Raw genomic sequence first — 24052 nt, 5'->3', positions numbered from 1 at the left:
CCCGATGACATTATTTTCATCGGACTATTGATGTACTTTGCCGGACGACGTCCTCCACTGAGCCTTATCAAATAAATTAGCAGTAATTGAAATTAATATTACATTTTTATGATGCCCTAAAAGATAAAATCTGCTTTAACCTAATAACATTTACCTTTATGTTGCCTTTAGGTCTTGTTTTGTAGCGATAAATGTTTACAGTAGACGTCCGTTTTACGCGGCGGTCGGGCGATAAATGACCGAGACGCAAGGAAGCGACGAGCGTGTTTAAATATTAACAAACTACCCACGTTACCGATTCAAATGTAGCTGTTTATTGCTGCGGCTCATGACTTCTCAGTGTTTACTGATCGTGTGCCAGGTTTAAGGATAACTTAATATTTGATATTCTGTTTCAAATCTGACAACTTATAATAAAATGAGAATCAAATTTGATTGTACAGTGTTTTTGCAATTAATACCTTAATACTTAGATGTAATTAAGTCTAGCCATGTTATAGGTTAATTAAATCCTTGTATTAATAATTAAAACAAATACTTAATCATGCTTTAATATTTTATCATCATCATCATCATCACTGCTGGACGTAGGCTTTCCCCAATGCCTTCCACAGTATGCGGCGCTCCACCTGCCTTTCGCATTCAACGAGTTCCAGCTCCACTAAGTCGTCGGTCAACCTGAACGGATTATTTTAAATTATGAATATTAGCTTGTGTTACAGCGGTAGACATCATCCGCGATATTTTGAAATAGTCATCATTATCATTTTAAATATTAAATTCTTCTTTTTCTTTTATTTCTCACAATTTAAAACGAGAAGGGGAGACCAGTCGATAAAACTTTAAAAGTGGCATCGTAAAGAATTGCTTTTAGAAAAATTTTAACGGTCCCAACTTCACAGGTGGTTTCATTCGGCGCAGGTGTGACACAAAACTGAAGTGATTCCGCCAAGTTTGAAATGTTCGTAACGGTGTAATAGGCTGCCATGCCAAAGGAATGTCGCGCCTAATGGAAGCGTCGTCATGATCGTGTATCATTTACTTTATTACAAGGACGGAGATGTATTACGGAAGATGAGATATGAAATCGCCTGTCAATTTCTAGTAGGAGCTTGTACCTTTTTCTTGAGAATGTTGCTTTTTTTCATTTTATGTTCTGTAAAATATATACAAATTATTTGACCAACATTTTGGTAACATTTAAATTAGTAAAATATGTAGTATATTTTTTGTTTATTAATTTATTTATTTGATTAATTGTTATTTGTAGCTCCCAATTAACAATAGCAGGAACTGATTTTTGACAACCGAAAATTAAAGTTTGCCTACCAAAATTTTTTAAGGTCTAGTAAAAAACCCATCGATGTCTATAAAATTTTTCTAAACATATCTAGATATCGCAAGCAATTCGCTAGTTCACAACAAATCCGTGCTATCGAATAGAATAACGTTCTGAAACAAACGTTTACAGGGCTGGACTCGCTCGGGGCCGCACTGAAGGCTGCAAGTGGCTACTGCAGAATTATTTATTAAAAGCCGTTGCCTCTGTTCAGGGCTGCTATAAAATCGGGTCGCAACGGGTTTTATTCTATCCTAGTCGCTTATATGTCAATGTAACACAGCAAATTACAGATTTAACATACTTATATGTTGCCATACAAACTTTCATACCCTATTGTTATTTTGCACCCTTGAGGGTGAAACTTTTACGAACTTTAAATGTCATATTTATTTATATCAAATTAACAGCTTAAAAATAAGTTTCAATTTTCCAACTGTAGTATACTACCATACAAATTTCAACCCTAGCTTTCAACTCCTTACAAGCTTTTTTCTTGTTAAAAGTAGCCTATGTTCTTTCTCAGGCTTTAAACTATATGTGTATCAAATTTAAATTAAATCAGTTCCAGCCGTTTAAGCGTGAAAGCGAGACACATGGAGTTATTTTCGCATTTATAAAATTAAGTAAGGATTATGATTTACACAACAGGGTCATCCCTATATTAGTTTTCATCAATCATGCAGGGATGGCGCCATTGTCGCTGTTGCGGTGCGAGACAGGCACATATATAACAAGCACTGAACCTTCGCACCAGCTGGTATTTACACTGACACACTACGTTAACTCGGCCTATGTACCTATTTTACTATGTATACCGTTTTCATTTACGTTCAGAACAGTTTAGTAACAAAAAATTAATCCTTTACTTAATTTTTGCAACAAATTTCGGGATAAATTGATGACTCAATTCTTTAAAATTAGTCATTTAGCAAGGAAAGCTGTAGAAAGTTCACAACGGGACTTATTTATGTTACATAGAACTGAACCTAATTGCAATTTTTTAAATCCATAATGACAAACAAAACTTACTTTGTATTGCATGTTTTATATTTGTCCCTTTCAATCCACTCAGTTCGTAGTAGACAGCCTATAAACAAACAGTAAAACATCGCAACATGTTATGTAGTGCTTGCCGAATGTCGGATCTCTCATAAACACCCGCCGTTGGCCGTTTGCACAACAAATGTCAATAAAATTGACGGCCTCTCTGTGACACTCTGACCCGAATGTATCTGTCGTGTTATTGTATTGTACTGATGCGATGCTAAGTATAGAAAGCTCGTTTTTCAAATGGAAATGACTTCGAATGTTTCAAATGTTTAAAAGTATTTGGTAAGCCTTTATTTTATGAGACTTTCAATTCGTATGCGTTTCTTCAAGTTACGTTCTATTAATTTAATGTAATGGGACTTAAATTGATTAAGTACTTAATATAATAAATAAATATTAACGTTTACTATGATCAATGATAGATATCGGAAGTAAATCACCGTCGTTTGCAAAAAGTTCAAAATTATTATTAACCTAATTAAAGTAATAGTACAACGGAAAATTTTATTTAAATTGTAAAATAAAGTCTGAATATTGTAAGTGCTAGAAAATTTTTATGTTAATTTTAAGTGTAATTAAAACATCTTGGTCACCCTAGTCTCGTAGTCGACGGGTGACATGTGAGCCGGACAGTTCCCATAAGTCGTGTGAAAGTCGTAAACATGCCGTCGCCTTGGTCCCAACTTGACGGAATATTTGGCGATCTTACGCCGACTCTGACTTAATTAAATGGGAATTGTTGAACTCCTCAAATTAAATTTAAGAGGATAAGTTATGCGGCGCGATCTGAACTTTCACTCTCAATGTTCACTGGACGTAAGTCAGATTAGATTGAAATCTTGATTAATACAATGAGCAGTCTACATAGTAATGAAAATTAGTAGTAGAAGTAGCCATGTTATTCCTTTTGGCTATTGCTTATTGACTCATGTGTAAGGTGGAGATATTAAATGAGGTGTTATCCTTTATTTATCTTCTTGTTACTATTAATTTCTTATGCTTCTTATGCAGACTGCAGATGTTGATTAGTTACTGAACTCTGGTCACCGAAATTATTCGATTATGATGCTTAGTACAACGAAATAAGGTTCTTAACCCACGGATATTTAAAAACCGTTTTTACATGAAGATTCTATCAAAGCTATTTAGTGTAATTCGTAATTATAAAATCTTAACAAGCAATAGTTATAGGCAAATTGAATTAAACGTGACTCATACTATATTAAACGGACATAGAGGTTCCATTAACTATATCGTTAGATTCCATTCTATTCGCTCATAGACAACGGACGTCCGAATATGTAGCGATCCCCGCGAGGCCTCCGACATGTCTGCCCTTAAATTAAACTTTGCACAGATAATAAAGTGTAGAGACATTTTCCAAAGGAATTTTCATTTCCATATTAATCGAATAATTTCGCTTAAAATACAAAAGTCGAAGAATGTTACTACCGACAAAATATTTAATGTCGTCTTTTATGACTAACAATAGCTATTTTTTCCGACGCTTTCTGTATATTGTATTTTCACCAATGTAAAGAAAATTATTTAAAACGGTTGTTTATAATTGATTTCGCTAAAAACAAAGCGTTTTATTTTTTTGTATTATCGAAAATAAATGAGACCTAGAATAATAGACCTATATTTATAATTCCTAGGAAATGTAGACAATATCGAAGCTATTTAAGAAAGTAAAAAAGATTTTTTTAAAAGATTTTTAAACATTATGGTGTGATCAGCTTTAAGAGAGCAATTTTATAGTTAAGCTCACCAGTACGTCAACGCACTTCTAATGTAATGTTACAAAAATTGTATTGTGTACAAAGTTTAAATAAATAAATAAATAGATTATTCAATATTCACATATCCTTGCTATATCTGAATAAAATTTCAAATTAACAAATCGTCAGATCGCTGTGCTAGCGTCGCGGATCCGGATGCGCCGCGGATGTTCAGAAACTGTATAGTTTTCCTAAGATATTTGTAAAACATGTTTTTTCACACGTTACTGTGCGATTTTAGGAATTATATCGAGCGGTGAAAGGCTATTTGTTTTAGCGACATTTTTTGCGATATTGACTTCAGAAAAATTCCCTGATTCTGAATATATATATATATATAAGTCAATATCGCAAAAAAATGTCGCTAAAACAAATAGCCTTTCACCCCTCGATATTCATTTACTAGGAATTATATAAACTGAAAGATTGAATACATACACGATTTAAAAAAAATCATTTAATTTAGCACACTTCTTTTGTTCCTAAATTCATGAATTTATTTCTTGTCAACTCATTGCGTAAAATGTTGAAATATTAAACTTAAAATGATGATATTAGATATTAAGAGAAAAGGTAGAAACGAATGTCTAAACTGATGTAGTAACACCGGCAGTTGATAATGTAGCTGAGATTAAACCAGCTCCAAACCTGTGAGCTTACCGTCTAAGCCTTACACTGGATCAGGCTAAGCACGAGTTATATGTGAATACGTTTGTGCCACCTTAAAGAATGCGGTAAGCAAACCTAACAACGCAGTTGAAATACGTAATAATATCCCAGTCCTAAACCTAGAGTAGAAATAAATATATTGTGTAAAATATAGTAGAAATTATATAAAGAAAAAAATAGGACACATATTTAACTACTATATACTCGTAACTACTAACGTAGTAACCAGTTAGTATTGGTTTTCATAAATTAAAATATTTTGCCTCTTGTAGAGTTGGGTAAAAGTTACTTAAGGATTCCTTAATGTTTTCTTTCACTAAATCACAAAACGATTTAATCTTCGGATATTGGAGATGATTTTTATAGACGTATTTCAAAATTTAATTACTTCATCGCAATCCAACAGATTTGCAGAACGACAAAATTTTAATGATTACATTTATGTGATTTTTCTGAACTTAATTGAGCTTCATCGTATAAAAATATAAAAGGTGCGTAAAACAACGTATCGATAAAATGTATTTTTATGTAGATGAGACATGAACAAATTATAAGGTTAATGGGCCGTAATGAGCCTGGTTTTATGTTAAAATTGCGACAGTTGTACGAGCACAAAATTATACAGTAAAATTATCCAGTTTTATTTTTTTGGAAATACAATAATGATATTAGTCTTATTTCTTCAATGTCATTATGTTGTAAATAAGTTATTATTTCTTAATAACATGACTTGTAAATGATACTTTTTTTATATGTAAAGGTGGGAAACGAGTAAACGGCCACCTGGATTCGCCGAAATAGCGAGACGACTGTTGCCCATAGATATCCGCCAATGCAGATGCGTTTCCTACCTATAGATATAATTAAAATAACGACTTACATATGTATATATACTCAATGCACGGCGAAGAAAGTTATAAGCATACTCCTTACAAATTTTTGTGTTACATTTTACATAAACTTTTACTTAAACCCGTAGCAATAAATCAGAAATAAAGCAGTGACGAAAATGCTTTTTCGTATGATGAAATAAACTTTTCGAATACAATCTAATTCCTTCCTCGACATGTGTACGCGTATATCAGTGTTACATTTGCAAGCAACCACCTTTTTCACCGCGCCGCCTACCGCACCCCCCACCCCTTCCCCGTGCCTTAGAAACCGCACGAATACTCGCTCTTACATAACAATAATGCCCTTTCTACAGCCTCCCTGATAAATAGCCCTGATACATAACTATACAAATCCGTACAACATTCAAATGCCACGTGGTTCAATAAAATACGACTTTAAGAATAGCGCCATCTGTTGGGTGGTGGACGAATTATTTCGGTAACTGAAACTGTTTTGGCGTAATGTTTGTATGTGATATCTGGAGACGCTTCTTTACAATAGATGGCGTGAGGTGTCACAAATATTTAAATGAACTGTTTTTGTTGCAGCTTTCGGAGCTGGAGCAGCGGGTTCTGGAAGCCGAGGGGAGAGCTGAAGAAGCGGAGGACAAGGTATGTAGAATTTTTTAACTTGTTTTTTATCTCTTAATTTATATTTAAGGGTAAACAAAAAAATTAAGACTTTGAACTAAGCAACTACTCGTAACTTAGTGTTTTAGTAATAAATACAATTCTATTCAATTAACTAAATTTAAAACTTCCTAAATTAGAACTTTTCACTTGGGAGGTTGCTAAAGTGCACTTTCCTGTTAAAGTAGCAAGGAACATATTTAATTTCAAAGCGAAGTTAAGTTAGGTTAAAGTATGAATAAAATTTCACACTACGGATGAAATGTAATAACGTACTTAAAAGTGTAATCGCATGAACCACTCTACTAAACTTAATTTTTAACTGAACTACAAGATAGAAGAAAACGTCGCAAATTTTGTTGAAATATATACATAATTTTATATTCACATAGTCACACATTCACAAGTCGTGTAGGCGTAAATTATACTAGAAATATCAGAAATTAATAAGACAATTCTTAAAGGCGCAGTTTCATTCGTCGATAACTCGGTCGTAATACAGCACGCGAGAAGTCTCCGCATACGGTCTAAGGACCAATGAAAATGATTGGTCGATGTAAAGCATGCATAGTGCGGGGACTTAGTTGACCAGTATAAAATGCGGAAAGGAAAAGTAAGGACTACAACCCAACGTATGCGGGCGCTAATGACTAATGAAAACCATTCTTATATGCGAGCGTAATGGTATATGTGAATAAAAAATTTCTCGCACCATGCATGCTATTAACGACCGAGTTATTAACTTATGAAACTGCGCCCTAAAAATAATTCCGCTTAATAAAACCAATATATAGTGAATTTGATTTATTTTGACACCTTCGCTATGAATTTCAATAGTGAGTTAAAGTTGGTAAATATTAAAATAGACGTAGTAAAATAGTATCAAATTATCTATTGAGAAATAAGAACCAATAACTTAACACGTCCCTGTCCAAAAACAAAATCCCTCGCTACGAGACGTGCAAGTCAGAGGAGAGTCAACAAAAAACGAACAAAACACTATCATTAATCCTCTCCGAGCCGCGGGCCGTCGGCGGTGCTTTTTGTTTGAAAATATAACAGGGCTCACAACGCCCAGCTATACTGAAACTGTATACAGACTTAAACCGCTTTTCCACTAAGCGACTAGCTTTCATTTTACAATCTTTATATAGTTTCACTTTCAATATTTAGTTTCACCTGTCCCGATGTTTGTACATCTTGCAAATTAAATTTGAAACATTTCCTGGCTACCAATTGACCTGAAAATTTTGTGTTCCATTTCCACTAGCGCAGCCGCGACTCTTACAATAGCGATCGAGATCTAGTGGAAAAGGAAACTAAGTATCGCTTTGTCTGATATTTTGCTTCTTTATCGATCATTAATAAAACATGTTTTGAATGAATTAAGAATATCACTCGGTCAATACAGAAAAAGCTTGGATTATTTCGAACTTTGTTTGGTAGCTTCAGTAAATAAGTCACAAACATTTTTAATTACGTGAAAACTCAATCTACGAGCCGGTTAAACCGCGTAAATCCATGAACGTCGTTTATTGCTCGATCGGACCAATAAAACTGTCAGCGTTTATTAACAAAATTCGATGTGCGTTAAATTGATTAATTTTTCATTGGAATTTTAGTGGAATTTAATGAATATTAATTTTCCTGCGGCAATCTCATTAATGGCTTCCAAGGGTGTGTAAAAGTATGAGAAACATTATCAGTGTCAATATCTAGTCAGTCACCGTGGGTTTCTGAGACCAAAATCTCTGTTAAAAACATATCGACATCTCGGGGGTTTGGGACTCAGAAACCCACGGTTAGACTGATTTGATATTCACTCGCTTTGACTAAAACAGACAAATAGATTTGACTTATAAATTCATTTTTGTAAAACTAGTTAATGTTCAAACATTGTACGAAAATTACAAGCAACCAGATTGATTGCATACTAAAAAAAATAAGATTAAGCTAGATGAGTGGCGCAAATAAAGTTCCTGTTTACCTTTTTAACTTGAATTCTAAAGACTATTTTTCATATTGTATGAATTCTATGATTATAAAATACTAGCAATTCACCGCGACTCCGTCCGCGCGGAATTAAACTTAATAAGTAGCCTATTTATTCTTCCACACTATGTTCTACATCTGTTACAAAATTCATCAAGATCCGTTGAGCCGTTCTGGAGATACCTTCAAACAAACATCCATCCATCTAAACATTCGCATTTATAATGTTAGTAAGATATTCATATTCAATCATACATAGAGTTTTAAGGTGTCGAGTTAGAACATCGTAAAAGGCACTTTATTGTGGCACATTTGTTAAAGTGCGCTACAACTGCGAAGTGGGGGAACACAACTCAGGGGATTTTGCAAGGGGTGTAAAGACCGTTAGCATAACAAGTATGGCAGTTGTAAGAAAAAAAACACATGTAATACGTTCAAATATTCATACAATTAAACGTACTCTTTTGTAACTTCAGCTTGCTACATACATAATATAATTATCTACCAAGAAGTAATTTCAAGTTTTATAAAAAAAGACCACCGCTCAAATCTTCATTTTAATCTTATGTCCTATTGTTGGTCCAGTAATTTACATCATTAAAGAAAAATATAGAAATCTTTAGAGACAAAATAGAGACATGTTTAACCAATTTCGAACATAATCTGGACGTAGATAGTAACTTAGTCGAAAGTATCGTTTAGTAATTAAACGTACATTTGTTTGCTGACGTTACGAAGAGAGTACATACTGCATACAATTGCACAGCGCCCGCCGATCCTCGGGATACCGTTTATTGATTTTAGATGTTGCAGAACTATGACTCATTCCCACGTGTGGGATGTTTTACTATGGAATTCATTTAGGTGACTGTTAATACAAACAACTGTTCAAATTGGAATTTATTATTAAATGTTTTATTCGATTTAATTTGTTAATTACTTTTAGTGAATTTATTATTTTAACTTATAAAAATTTTTAAGTAGAGCAACATGGTAACGCTTTCAATATTAGTGAAAATTATTTAAAATGTTTCTAACTGTTACTTGCAAATACTATGTTAAAATCTACGTTTGCAAAAATATTATCCTATTTCGAGTTATCTATATCTTAGCGAATTTCTCTGAAAAAAATAAGTAGCAATATACTGCTAGGATACAACGAAAAGTTCATTCATAAAAGAACGTAGTAAAAATACTGAAATTATGTCATACTAGTTGTCGCCTGCCATTCGGTCAGCACGGAATTAAATAAAAACTTAATTAGTGTGTATGTGTTCTTACAGACTATGTTCTACATCTGTGCCAAATTTCATCAAGATCCGTTCAGCTGTTCCGGAGATAACTTCAAACAAACATCCATCCATCTAAACATTCGCATTTATAACATTATTAAAATTGAATATAATTTAGGTCAAGGTAAGCATAAAAGAATTCTTAATATGAACTTTACCATTTTTTCGTCATTTGTTTTGACGTCCATGTTTAAACAAAATCCTAACTATGAAGAATTACCGTTCTAATATGCATTAAAACTTGTACTTTTTGTGGCCGCAATATTAAACGAAAATGCTTATCATATAACAGAATCAATGACATAATAACCTCATATTATTATTACCAGCCTTCAACCCTAATATAACGTACAGATAAATCTTGTCAAACGAGATTTAACTCTATATCATTGAATTAATAAAAACTATTTTCATTTAAATTAATCATCTAGCGTTGTTGATTTTTTTATATCAAAAATCTGGTACTGGCAACAATAGTCACCCCGGATAGGGGGCCACCCTTTCACGCATGCGCATTGCATGTTGTAACTTCAGAGCAATACGCCAAGCCACCGTCCTAACTAACTTCACACCTAAACTGTATATACATAACAAATTTCTCTTGTTATTTTAATTGTAAAATGATATAAAGAAACATCCTTAAAATCCGTCTTTAAACGTGTAACGTTCGCGCTACGTTTTTAGTTCAGTACTTACTTAGTTTTATTTAAAGCTTGTGATGCGACGCGTTATACGCCAGAAATAAATGTGATCAATAGAATCTCTTATTAATTATTTGTGTTTAATCTAAGAAAACTCTTTCGCTACATTCAGTGTGTGTTCGGGCCTAAAGAAAGCAACGAATTTTATGTAACATTCTCTCAGTTTTTCTTGTAGTATATATTTCATAGATTTGCCGTCCTAGGTTAGTGTCAGTGTTGATATGTCGAAACCTAATACATTGAAGGCACACAGATTGAGCGCCGAATTCGCAGAGAAACGAGCTCTTATGAAGAAGACAGATCCAACGAACACATAGCAATCACCAGTAAGTAAAAATGCTTTGAGTAATGGCTTAATATTTTTAAGGCGGCACATTTAGTGAAAGAAAATCCTTGTTTTTAACCTATAATTAACTAATTAAAAACCAAATAAAAGGTGATATATTTAAAATATAATTCTTAATTATTTCATTGAAATGATTACTTGAATTCTAGTTCTTTTAAAAAATCTTACTCTATATTGGAAATTCAACATTTATATTTAATTCTTCTTCTTAATTGAAAATTAATCTCTGGTAATTTTGAGTTTTCAAGAAAAAAAAATCTAAGTACCATAGATTGCTTTATTTTGTATTCCATTGTTTAGAGCTGTCAAAATGTGCTATATTTTCTCGTCTGGAGTCATAGTATCACGGTAGTGGACGTACAAACCGGAACTGCGGCACTAACTCCTACTTCCTTCGGCCTGATACAATTTAAGCTAGTCTACGCTAAAAATACATTACCGGGCAACACGAAAATCCGAAGAGAAACGAAGAAAAATAATCCTAATTGATTTCCTATTTACTCGTAGTGTGTATTGTGTATTCTGTAAAGCGATGAAACTATTTTTGTATGAATGCGTTTTGTATGAAATTTTCAATTTATTACTTGAATTTTCCACAATGTTTATAGAGTTTTTTTTTAATTCACAAACGAAACATGTAAATTAAATGACAGTCGTCGATATGTTATTTACGAAAATATGATGAAATATTAGTTCATGAAATTTGGGGGATAGTTGTATGCCTCTTTTTAAATACCTATTCTCCCGATTTTAGTTATAGTTTCAATGATCATTTTATTATGATTTAAAAAAGGAATATATCGGTTTCAGTAAAAAACGAAAATCTGAGTAAATTACAATTATATTTTTTTTATCATTCTTAAGACTTTTATTGTTCTTATTTATTTATTTAAGAAAAAAATTATTCCTCTTTGATTCTTAAAACTACAATTAGTAAATAATTTTACTATGTTATTGAAATTACGAAGACCTTCAAAAGTTCATCGTAATAACAATGGCTAACACATGTCATGTCATTCCAACATGGCCGCCACCGCGTACAGCTGTTCGTACGCACGCGCGGTGCTTTCCCGCCATCTTTGACAGCGTAGCGTACGTAACCTACTTGAAAAGTACTATTTTAACTGATGTTATCTGTATACGATTTACTATAACGTCGTAAATATGGTACTGTTTTAGAATGAAATCGTGAACTATAAACAGTTGTAATACGAAAGGTAAAATAGGAAGTTTTCACGTTTGTTTTAGGATACTATTTTTTTTTTGTTTTTCTTTTGTAAACCGGCAATTATAGAAACCAATCCATTTTTATTTCTAATTATCTATCATTATTCAATTAATTAAGAGCAATTTGCCTTTAGTAGAAACATTAAAGCTTTGGATTAGAGCAATACATCTTCGTTTATAACCACATCGGTTCGTCGTCGATGTCTTCTCTAGTTTATTATTTTGCTGCATCTAAGTTTTAGTCGATATAACTATGTTTTTAGTTCCGTACAAAGCACTTAGCGTAACTACGAATCGATGTATAGTTCTCGTAGCGCTCTGAAGTGAGTCACAGTGCAATAACCTCACAGCCAGACAGATGGCGTACTAGATTGCGTGACCACTCGCCCGATTAGTCGACCGATCGTACTAAACAAATTGCTGTCCATTCTAATACTTTGATGATCTCTTGTTTACATTTGTACAGAAGTGTCGAGTTATTACAAGTATCCATCCTTACTTATGTTACTTAGGTATTTATATAATCATAACGTCCACCACACCTGCAATGCAACACTTTTAATATCCACTAAAGTCATAGAATTGGCTGGAAACCAGAAAGCACACACAACAATGCAGATAAAAATTTGGCAGTAACTTTCATTTTCGCTGATGTTTTCGACATTCTTTTCTTTTGATCAAATAGTCTTATTTTTCTGCTGTATAATAAATGAGACAGTATATTTCTCATACTAAATTAAGGCACTCCTTTAGTAAATACTTAAAGACTATGCGTGCGGCGTTTAATCGTGGTGAGTCATCTTCAAGCTTGGGAAAGTCCTGTGTGTGTGATTCCGTGTACAAATCATGATAGGTAATTTATCGTATTGACGTTTACAAAATACGTACACTTTCGTATGTTTTACTTCGGACTACCCCTACTATGTACCCATTACTCACATTTTAGCAACTTTAACCCCCATTTGGTAAAATGTTGGATCTTTTAGACTACCCCTCCCCATATCTAAAATCACGTGTATTTATTAGTACAAAGTAATATGTATTGAAATTTTCGATATATTACTAATTTATTCATTAAATTTACGTGATAACTCAGAAAATAAATACACGTGATATACAAGTTTAGCTCTCCCGTGATGTGTCGTGATTTTTTCGAAACCCACCTTCGACATTCACATGATTAATTAACGTCTGTCGAAGAAGATATCTAAGAAATAAAAATGTATGTATATATGCAATATATACCTATATTTTCATACTAAAATAGCTATTACTTAAATTGTAGGATAATCGTAATTTTAAAGTAAATCTAGGCCATTCTTCCCATGGTACAGAAATCAAGTTTTAAACTTTAATTTTAATGTATTCTTGCAAATGAAAACATTGTAACCGTTATTCTCGTCGCATACGATCGCTCTCGGGTCACTGAGCAAAGCACATTAGCGCACCTCCGAGCACATTGTGTTATGAGGCGTGTAATCAACATTACATGCTTACTGCAATATGCAGAAGAGTGATATTTTAAATACGCGTTGACAGAGTTTAACATATTCAACGCTACTATGATTTTCACTTAATAATGTTGGCAAGGCTCGACGTACCAACTTAAGGGCTGGATCTCTCTGTCTGTAAATACTAACATGTTTTCTGTGAATGTTGCGGCATCGAAAAAGATAATAAATGGGCTAAATTATTATACCTTCAAGAATGCGTATAATATTAAATTGTACACGATGTAATAATTTGCATAAAAATATTTCTAGGAGTTACTTTTATAAATAAAAACCCGCAGTTCCATAAACAAAAATCCATAATTCATGAGGTCGTCTGTATGTCTGTGAGGAATTACACATTTCCATAGATTTCCGAACGTAAACGCAGATCGTTGGACGCATGTGTCGACGTAATAAATTTTATATATTCCCTCTTTTACTGATATTGAAATTATTTATATATATTTAAACCACACACCTTTGGAAATTGCCATAAAAATGTAAACAAGTAATTTTCATTCAAAAAAACGGAAAACATAACCTTATTTTTACCAAAATCACATAACAAACCCTGGCTGTCTCACGTTGTCAGGTTTTTATAGCTTTATGGCATTAACACGCTTATAAAATAAAGTTAACACATTTCTTGCATTCCTAATTGTTATAATAATAAATACTTATATTTGAACATTTATAAGATGCCTAGCTACAGGAAATCACGTCCGAAAGTGTCACAGGAAACACTCCGCCGCCATCGCTTCCTTCTTATTAACCTAACTTATCTATATTCGTGGGATGTCTGTCGGTCCATCAACGATTCTATAGTAATTACTACACAACGAGTTGTTTTGTAAGTTGATGGCACATCGTCCTGAACATAATGATTAGAATTATAAGTAGAAATTATAACTACAGGCTCATTTGTAATAACAAGAATGTACTAAACATTTATAAATGTTTAGATAAATACATATAAAAACCAGACATAAATTATTACATAAGACTGTTTATCCCCTAGTTTACTATTGAAATTAAAAATTATGGTTAATTCTTTTTCTTCAACGCTGTAGAGTTTTCAGACAGACTTTTTCAGACACAAATGTGCAAAAAATTCTGAGATTAGGGAGAAGTTGCGGTGGGTTGTGAAACGTGTCACTGATACTTGATGGTTAATAAACAATCACATATTACGTTGGGTCCTATGTATATGGGCCAAAGTAAAAAAATTGATGATGTTTACTTTTTTGTGTTAAAAGCTACCTCTTTGTTTGTTAACAATATGTACTAAACAAAATACACATTTACATGTGTAAATTTTATTTTTTACTGAAGTAAAAGGGCCTATGCGGCCTATTTTCCTATATGTTTGAAACTTTGAGAGCTTCTCCTGAAGAGTTGTCAATTTGCACATTGGCCCTTATTCGTATGAGCCATTGATTAAAGAGTGTCATTTTAAAATCTTTTGATTTTAGGATCCCATTATAACATGTCATCTACATATAGAACACGTTTTATTCCGTATGACAATTTTATCCTGACATTGGCTCGCCGCCAGACCGTGTTTCCTGTTCGTTTTGGAAGCTTCGGACACTGTTTGCTAAGTGATGAACGATTTGTTGCTGTGCTCCAATTTATGCGCTGTCCTCATATTTTATACTTACAGGGTAGTCAGATTTATGTTTAATTTGTACTTTTAATTATTATACTGATAACGTTCCAGCTGATTTTGACAAATGCCGATCATCATCAACCTGCCTTTATACCTATTTTTTTTTTTTTTTTTTTTTTTTTTTTTTTTGACTGAGTCGTCACTGTTTGCCTTGAAGAGGCATTTACAGCTTCACCGGGCTTGAGGTGGCCGGGCGCAGATGGCGCTTAGCCTAAACCTCGTTTATGAGTAACTGGGCTCGAGGGCTCCCTCAGGAGCCTCGGCTCGGGCTGTTACTTCGTTATTATTACCGGATTGGGAGGTCACCGAGCTCTTAGGTCGCTTCGGTGGACGCTCCATGGAGTGACTGGACGCAAGGGCCCCCGAGACGGGACCTCGGCTTGGGCTGTCACTCATTACGCGTTTAGCATTCCGATTCAAGGGTGCCCGAGAGGGCCGAACCTCGGCTTGATCGGTTGCTATTATCTGATTGCTATTATTAATACAGCTAACATTACTACCACTTCGGAAAGCGTTAGCGCTGGGAGAAGAAGTGGCGGAAGAAACTCCAGCAACGCTTCTACTATTAATAGGTGAAAACCTGCCTGCTATGAGGCCGTATCGCGAGAATGATTGTCGCAGCCGACAGCGACTGCGGCGTGTGATCTGTTTGTGATGTTTGAGCTTAGCCTGGGCGATAGTAATTGCATCGTCTTGAAAGTCAAGAACGTGCCTAGGTCTGCGATAATCCCGACGAAACTTACCGAGCGCGATTGGATTGTAGGTGGCGGCACCTACAACTAGCGGATTTGGATGACCGACGGCAGAGTCAAAATAACGACGCGACGCCAACTTCAGGTGTTGGGCAATGGTGGGCAAGTCCAAGTCTATATGAAGATTGCTGTTGCGCATGTACCACGGGGCTCCCGTGGCTCTGCGCAAGAATCTATTCTGAATCACCTGAAGTCGATGTATTTGTTTCGGGGCGATGTGCGCGAATACCGGACTAGCATACGTCATGACGGGACGAACTACTGATTTATAAAGTGTCACCTTGTTCCGAAGGGACATTTTACTCTTTCTATTAATTAACGCGGAAAGACGACCTAGGATGAAAGCCGCGCGGTTCCTGACCCGGGTCACGTGAGCGGAGAAGTTAAGTTTAGTGTCAAGTGTGACACCTAAGTATTTAACTTGGTCTTCCCAAGGTATTGGGCTGTCCATGAGTTTAATGGACGGAAGAGCAGCACCTTTCTGGCGTGAAAAGTATAGTGCCGCGCTTTTGCTAGGATTAATTTCGATCCTCCATTTCCGAAACCAAGCACCTAACGTGTTGGCAGCGGTTTGGAGACGTCGACATATAGCATCGGGGGAACGACCAGATGTGTATACGCAGGTGTCATCGGCGAATAGAGCTAGCTCTACACCGTGTACGCGGGGAATGTCATTGGTGTATAGGGTAAAGAGAACTGGCCCTAACACCGAACCTTGGGGCACCCCGGCTCGAACGGGGTGCAATTGTGAGCACACTCCCTCGACGCGGTAGCGAAACGTGCGATTACTTAGGAAGTCTCGTATTATGCATACGAGACGGTCGGGTACTCCGTACTCATATAGCTTGTATATAAGCCCGTTGTGCCATACTTTATCGAACGCTTTCGCTACGTCGAGGAAGATAGCTCCGGTGCTAAGGCCACGTTGGCGTTTGACAAGTATGTGCTCCGTGATGCGGTGCACTTGATTGGTGCATGAATGTTTGGCGCAAAAGCCAAACTGTTCTGCAATAGGCATGCCTTTTGTGTCCATAAAGGTGCGAAGGCGTGCTAATATTAATCGTTCATAAATCTTCCCAAAGGTTTTGAGAAGGCTTATGGGGCGATAAGACGTGGGATTGGAAGGCGGCTTTGAGGGTTTGAGGAACCCTATGACTTCAGCGTCCTTCCACTCGCTGGGAAAGACGCCTTTGGTCATTGCCGCATTATAAATGGCTACGAGAAGTTGTATAATGGCAATTGGAAATAGTTTCGCCACCCTATTGGTGATGCCATCTGAGCCGGGAGCTTTACGTGGACGTAGATTTTTAATTATTTTCTCGACTTCGTCGCTAGTAACCGGAGGAATTGAGTCGAGAAGGGGTTCGTTTCTCCTCCGGTCGACCTCGCTGTCCACCCGCCGTAGGTGGTCAGGGTCGACCGGTAGGCTACTGGGGGAACACTGGGCCTCGAGGCTGTCTGCAAGACATTCGGCTTTCTCTTCGTCCAGCATAGCTGGTGTTGTATTTGGGCGCGACAATGGCGGCATCGTTGAGTACGTGTCGCCTTTAAGTGACTTGGGAAGCTTCCAGAATGCTAAATGTGATGGCTTTATATTTCGAAGCGTTGAATCCCATCGTTCGTTCCGGATGGCAGCTATGCGTGTTTTTACTTCACGCTGTAATTTACGTAGCTGTTTTCGGTTCGATTCAGTGGGATACAAATCGTGAGCTCGGGTAGCCGCGTTCTTGCGTCTCAACAAGTCTCTGGCATCTGGTGGTAGTGCCCAGCGTTGATTGTCTGACTCTGGCATTTGCCTTGAGCAGTCCTTGATGGCGGTTTGGATATGACTTGTTAGAGAGCCGATCGCGACGTCCATATCGTTATCAGAATTAATTATGTCGGGGATGTCGTTTAGATGTGGGGAGTTAATATCTTTGAGCCTGGCACTAAGTTTGTGCCAGTCAACGACAGTCCTCATTGGGGGGTCAGCCGGTGCAGAGGGCCCTAGCTGTAGCAAAACTGGTCGGTGATCTGAGTGAAGCTCATGTATCACCTCAATATTACGTAAGGTTAGGTTAATATTCTTGATGATTGCAATATCAAGCACATCCGGAGTGTGCCCCAGTATGTGGGGGTAGTGAGTGGGCTCTAGTGGCGCTATGATTTCAAAATCAAGTAAGTCCGACAGTGAGTCAAGCTCACGGCCGCGTTTACTGATTCTGGTAGAGTTCCATCGAATGTGTTTGCTATTGAAATCACCAGCAAGGATGGTGGCTCCTCCGATAGATAGAAGCGATTCAAAGTCGGAGCGTATGATGGTTGAGCTTGATCTACAAGGAAGGTAGACCGAAGCTATCGTAATGGGGGCATGGCCAGTCATGGCTAGCTGACAGATCGAGGCCTCTAAGTGCGTTAACGCGGGCGTGTCAATCGGTACACAATGCAGGGATTTTTTATAGTAAATGACAGTGCCACCGCCTGGGGCGCCGGTCCTATCATTTCTAACGATATTGTAATTAGAGACTTTCGGGTCCCTCATAGCCGGTTTGAGAAAGGTTTCCTGCACGAGTAACACGTCGACTTGATGATCGCGAAGGAAGTTATGAATTTCGTCGCGTTGTTTTCTAACACCGTTCGAGTTAAAAAAAGCTACGATAATTGAACGCGGTTTGACTCTGCCATTATTATGCGCGAGGGGCGGATGACTACAATTGCTTAACGCGTTTGCAGCCATCGGAAAGCCTAATTGTGTTCGAGAGCACTGACGATGTGCTTGTACTTCTTAATCAAGTACAGTCGGGTGCCTATATTTCCTGACGCCTTTTCGTATTCGTCGGCGAACGTTAAGACTTCCTCCATGTTGAGGCCTGAAAGACGATTGAGGGATTCAAACGGATTCCCTGTCGTTTTAGGTGGCGTAGGCATTGACACCGGCTTGACCGGTACCGGTTTAGCAATGGGCGCGGTAGATGTATTGTACGCGGGTGCGCTAGCGGTGGGCCTGTTACTGCCCCATGCGGGGGTGTTAGTTTTCCACGATGGTTGAAGAGGTGGAAATTCGTTGGCTGACGGTATCGGAAGCGTTAGACGTCGCGACGGTCGCTGGGGTTGCGATTGGATTCGCTTTGGTGCCTTCGGGCATCCGTGATAGTTAGCGGTATGATCACCGCGGCAAAGGACGCATGCAGGCTTCCCGAAAGCCTCTAATAATGATTTGTCTTTCGGCCTTGTACAATCCGACGTTCCATGATCGCCCAAGCACTTAACGCACCTAGGGCGGGCGAAGCAGTTGCGGGCAGAATGCCCGTACAACTGGCATTTGTGGCACTGTCCGGGTAGGCCATTCTTGCGTGGCGGTTCAACTATGAGCCCGCTAAGGCCACAGATTGACTTAACGTCAAAAATGGCCTTCCCTTCGGGCGACAGGTCTAGATGTACCTGTACCAAGTCCATAGGCGATTTTGTACGCCTATTTGTCATGCGGAAGACGCTTATTACTGGATACTTTTGATCCTTGAGGGACTGGACTATGTCTTCTACCGGGATTTCCTTAGGGATGCGTTTGACCACCACTCTAAGGATACGCTCGTCGGCGAGCGTGTAAGTATGATAGTAAACCTCCTTCTCTTGGAGGAAGCGGGTTACGAATCTGAAGGCCTCGGCGGTCTCCAGCTGCATCCTGATACCTTGAGCTGTCGCTGCAGCGACGACCTTGAATTTGTTGGACATAGCCGATTGGATCATCGGCCATTTGTCCTGGGCTTGAATATAAATTGGCGGTGGCTTTTTATCGAGCAGCGCGCGGGCTGCGGGGGGAGCCGGACGGATAGATGACGGAGGCTGAGTACTTTCAACGGGGATAGCCATAAGGGCTGGGATTTGAACCGGCTGGGAAGATCCGGGTTCGAGCTGGGGACATGGGCGCGGCGCCTTCTGAGGCACGGGAGATGGGGACGATGATGATGCCGACGAGGAGGCGGGGGAAGAGCGCTTCTTGCGCTTCTTCTTGTTCCTCACCTCCGTGAACAGCCCGCCTGCATCATCAGGATTTTCGGGTGACAAGGGGGAGTCCAACTCCATCTCCTCAGTGTCGGTAGTTGATGGTGACGCGTTACTCGACGTCGAGTCGAGAGATTTAGGAGGCACTACGGGGGCCCCGGATTCCGATTCCAGTAGAGAGGCAGTTAATGCCTTAAACGCATCAGGGAACTTGGCCCTGAGGAAGTTAAGGACGGCTCCTAGACTTTGGTCCGCCATTTGGACTTATGGCTGACCGTACCTATTCTAAATGTAGTCTCCCGGTGGGATGCCGGGGTGTGTATCCCTAGCTCCCTCCCTGCTGGGTTAAGCAGGGAGGATGTGTGCCTACTACGTGTAGCCCTAGTGTGTCCGAGTGCCGATCTTATTGTGCACTCGGGTGTGTACTTAGGTCTAACTAAAGCTACCCGTGGGCTCTAAAGGGCCAAGCGTGGACCAACGTTGACTAGGGCACTACCCAAGGCCAATGATGGAGGTCCCTTCCGAATTACGCGGTTCCCTGAAGGGGAAACGCAGGCGAACGGGGCTGCCTGACTAGCTTCGTTATCACCGTTAGGTATCCGCTAGCCTTTCTCAAAATTGCGGTTATTAAGATATTGCTCAGCGCAGTGAAAACTGCACTTCACAATTTCTTTCACGCAGTTCCCGAAGTCGGAAACAATGACGTCACTATCCCAAGAAACCAGATGGCTTGCCAGATGGCAGAGCAATAATAGTTCCTTAGCGGAACAATAGACGTTACGACGTTCTACCTAGAAACTAGGATTAGCGCTTACCAGAAGGCGGGCGCAATAAAAATTGCGCGGACACAATCGGCTCGCGAACAAAGGACGGCGGCACCTTTTATGGCGCGCGCAGGTGCGGATTGCTCAACGTAATGTCGGGCGGAGCGACAGATGTGCGGCGAGCGAACACGTCCGTTCGCCTCAACAGTCTGTAGCGGAGTGTCCTTTATACCTATGGAGGGTCGGCACAGTATGTACTACTCCTCCATACGTCTCTGTCAGCCATGATATGTGAATTCACCCTCTTCTTACGCATATCCTCTTTCACACAATCCATCCATACTCATAAAGCCATCCACATTCAATCAATTCAATTCAATTCAAATTCAATAACCATTTAAAACAACAAAAGTTATTTTTTTTATTTAATGCGTAGATAAATAGTTAGTGAAAAGGAGACGAAAGTAATAGCAAAAATGTGTTTAAAACCAACGTTTCTTAAAGTCAAACTTCCTCTACACAAAATATTATATTCGATTTTAATAATTATTCGGTTTCGGTAATATTAAGTAATCAATAAAAAATAGTAAATAATATTATTATCTCAGCCCTATATGACTTCAGTTTGTAAAATAAATTAACACAAGCTGTTGATTTATTATCATCTTTTATGTTGCAATGATTTGCACATCAAAGGAAATCAAATCTTCACATAACTAGGATAGCTCAGTGACATTTGTAATAAGATCATCAGAAACTACCTATGATATAAAAAAACTAAAACAAATCTGTTCTATGAAGTAAGATGCGATTTTGTTTTATTTTAAAATTATGTCTCTAGAAATTTCTGGAAGCATTATTAAGCATCACATCCTTTGATAATTAACGTAAACTATATTACAATACGACTCTCTCTATTTCTGTAGCTTTTAATTTCAGTGTTTCCACCATCAATGTTTTAATTAATAATTGGTGAATACCAAAAACCAACTGGGACTAAGCACCTAATTGATTTTCAAATGAAAAATGTTTCTTAACGCGACATAGTCACAAGTCATAACTTAAGTATAGGTCTCGTAATAAACATGAAGTAAATCTTAGAATCATCTTCAGATGGTTGTTTGTTTGAAGGTATCTCCAGAACGACTGTATGTATCTAGATAAAATTCGACATAGAGGTAGAGCATAGTTTAATATAGATGTGTAGTGAATGAAACACGTAAATAATAAACGTCATAAACGCCTATTCTAAGCTATCGTTCGTCTCTTGTTTATCTTCACAGTTTATTGGCGATTTTATCCCAGTTCCCGCTATATTATTTACGACTGGAGGTGTGGTTGTTGCGCTTTATTCTTTAACTGCATCTCGTTTTACGCGAGATATATTTAGTATTAGAGCAGAAACTATCGATCTCGATATTTCTTCTTTTACTAACATGTTCGCAAAGTTTTCTAAAAATGAATGTAAAACTACAGTCTATTTTCTACACATACAGTGATAAATTCAAAAGCTACTAAACCGTTTTTCATGTTGTTTTTATACAACAAAAGTAATGAGAAAGGTTACCCTTGATAAAAAAAAAACCTTATCTATAATTGTAAGTGAAAATGATGGTTGAAGTATATACATATTTTAATTATAGGTTTGATAAAACTTTCATACTTTGCCAAAAATAAAAATCCAACTTAAAGTTTTTTAATAAAAGATTTCATAATAATTCGTATAACCATAATTCGTTCTGGTTTAAGCAAAGGTAATGTCTAATTCAAATATAAAAAAGAAACCTCTTCTTAAGATATACTACGGTAATAATTTCTCATTATCATTTTTAATTTGTCATCGAGTTAAGTAAAGAAAGTAACCCTCTCAGAGGTCACCCGGCCATGTAATGTCCTCATATATCAAACTTAGCGTTGCTATGAAATTTGTACGAAATTGTTCGTTACTCATCACCTCCCCTTATAATGAACCCTTCGTGTAATGACGTGTTTAGGTGCCGTGTATAATTAGGTCGATGGCTCAGGGGTTATGCACTTGGCTTGCAATCTTGCAATCTGTAGGTTCGGGGTTCGAATCCTGCCACGTACCAAGGTGTTTTTCGATTTACATATGTACATTTATCCGTCGTTCACTTCACCGTGAAGGAACATATCGTGATGTAAAAAATAACTGAGAATAGATTCAAAGATATGTGTGAAGTCAACCAACCCGCACTGGGCCAGCATGGTTGACTATGGCCTAGTCACCCCTAACTTAGAGTAGGCTCCGAGCCCCTCGGTGGGGACGTATTGTGAGCCGATAATGATAATTAGATGTGTTATGTTAATGAATCATTCATAAAGGTCATGTATTTGTAAACATGTTTTAAGCTTATGTTACATGTCATATATTTGCTTAGTAAAATAAAGCTCGCTTCACACCTTAAGTTCAACTGTAGAGTTAAAACTGAAGATGTGTAGGCAAGACTGAGAACTGTACAATTTAAATGACTATTTTTGACTACACACTTACTATTTAACTGTGCAGTTCAACTGTTCATTTAAGACTGAAAGTAGCGGGTTTAATAAAATGTTCACATCGAGGTAATTTGTGTGTAAATTGCACGATGTTTTAGTTAGTTAGTAGTAGGGGCTCAGTTCTCCGCAACTCCACGACAAGCGCGTATTTTGCGTGAAGGCAGGCTGTGGGTTACTCCAGCCAGCCCAGCTCGCCAAAGAACCCCAGCAAGCACGATAAAGCACGATGTTTTATTTAGTGTTCGATTTATCAATTTACTTAGAACACTTTAGTGAGTTGTTTTTCTTTGCATTTCTCAATAACAGATTGTGCTTAGATCATTTAACTTTTTAATGCCCGAAGCGAAAGTATAAAAAACAATGTATATTACTAAGATTGTTTATATGTTGAGTAAGGCTTTGGTTAAGTTTAACGCGCTACCCATTTCTAATCTTTCCTCTTCAATGTTTAAACTTGATATTAATTTTACTTGATAGTTTTCTTGTGCGCCGAGACGGCGCCGCGCAAGCCGTGACTGTATTCAGGGTTGTAGGTTTAGTAAAATAGTTAAAGTTTATAAATGTAGATATTTGTCTAATATTTAACGATATTACAATATTTTATTTTTAACAAATACAATTCAAGCAAACTTTAACAAGATTTTTGAAAATAAGATTGTTCAAATGGAGTTTGGATGATAATTTCACTTGTTTTTTCATGTATAAATTTCTAGATTTCCGAATTTTACTGTATATTTAAAAAAAGTTGTATTGTCAAATATAATACGAATTCAAACTTATTTTTAAACACGAATATTGAAATAGCCCATAAACATTTGATATAAAAAATTAATAATAATTATTTAAAAGTGACACCCCTTAATGGCTCGTAGATATAGCAGTCTACGTCGCGACATCGCCTAGTGTCATACTCTGCTCCCGCGCCACACTCTGGCCGTTCTAAGTGAAATAAC

At 37.3% G+C, this 24052-nt stretch overlaps 1 protein-coding gene across 1 annotated transcript in view; it reads left to right on the top strand.

Moving 5' to 3' along the window:
* LOC106719817 (uncharacterized protein CG43867) overlaps positions 1 to 24052 on the top strand; it is a 237087-nt gene that overhangs the window by 182289 nt on the left and 30746 nt on the right. Inside the window, exon 4 of the mRNA XM_045680941.1 lies at positions 6285 to 6347. Within this exon, the coding sequence (XP_045536897.1) occupies positions 6285 to 6347 (63 nt within the window). The remainder of the gene's footprint in view (positions 1 to 6284; positions 6348 to 24052) is intronic.

This window comes from Papilio machaon, chromosome 14 (assembly GCF_912999745.1).
Source record: "Papilio machaon chromosome 14, ilPapMach1.1, whole genome shotgun sequence".
Taxonomy (NCBI): domain Eukaryota; kingdom Metazoa; phylum Arthropoda; class Insecta; order Lepidoptera; family Papilionidae; genus Papilio; species Papilio machaon.
Note: the sequence above shows the minus strand (reverse complement) of the source record. Positions and strands in the feature narration are given on the sequence as shown.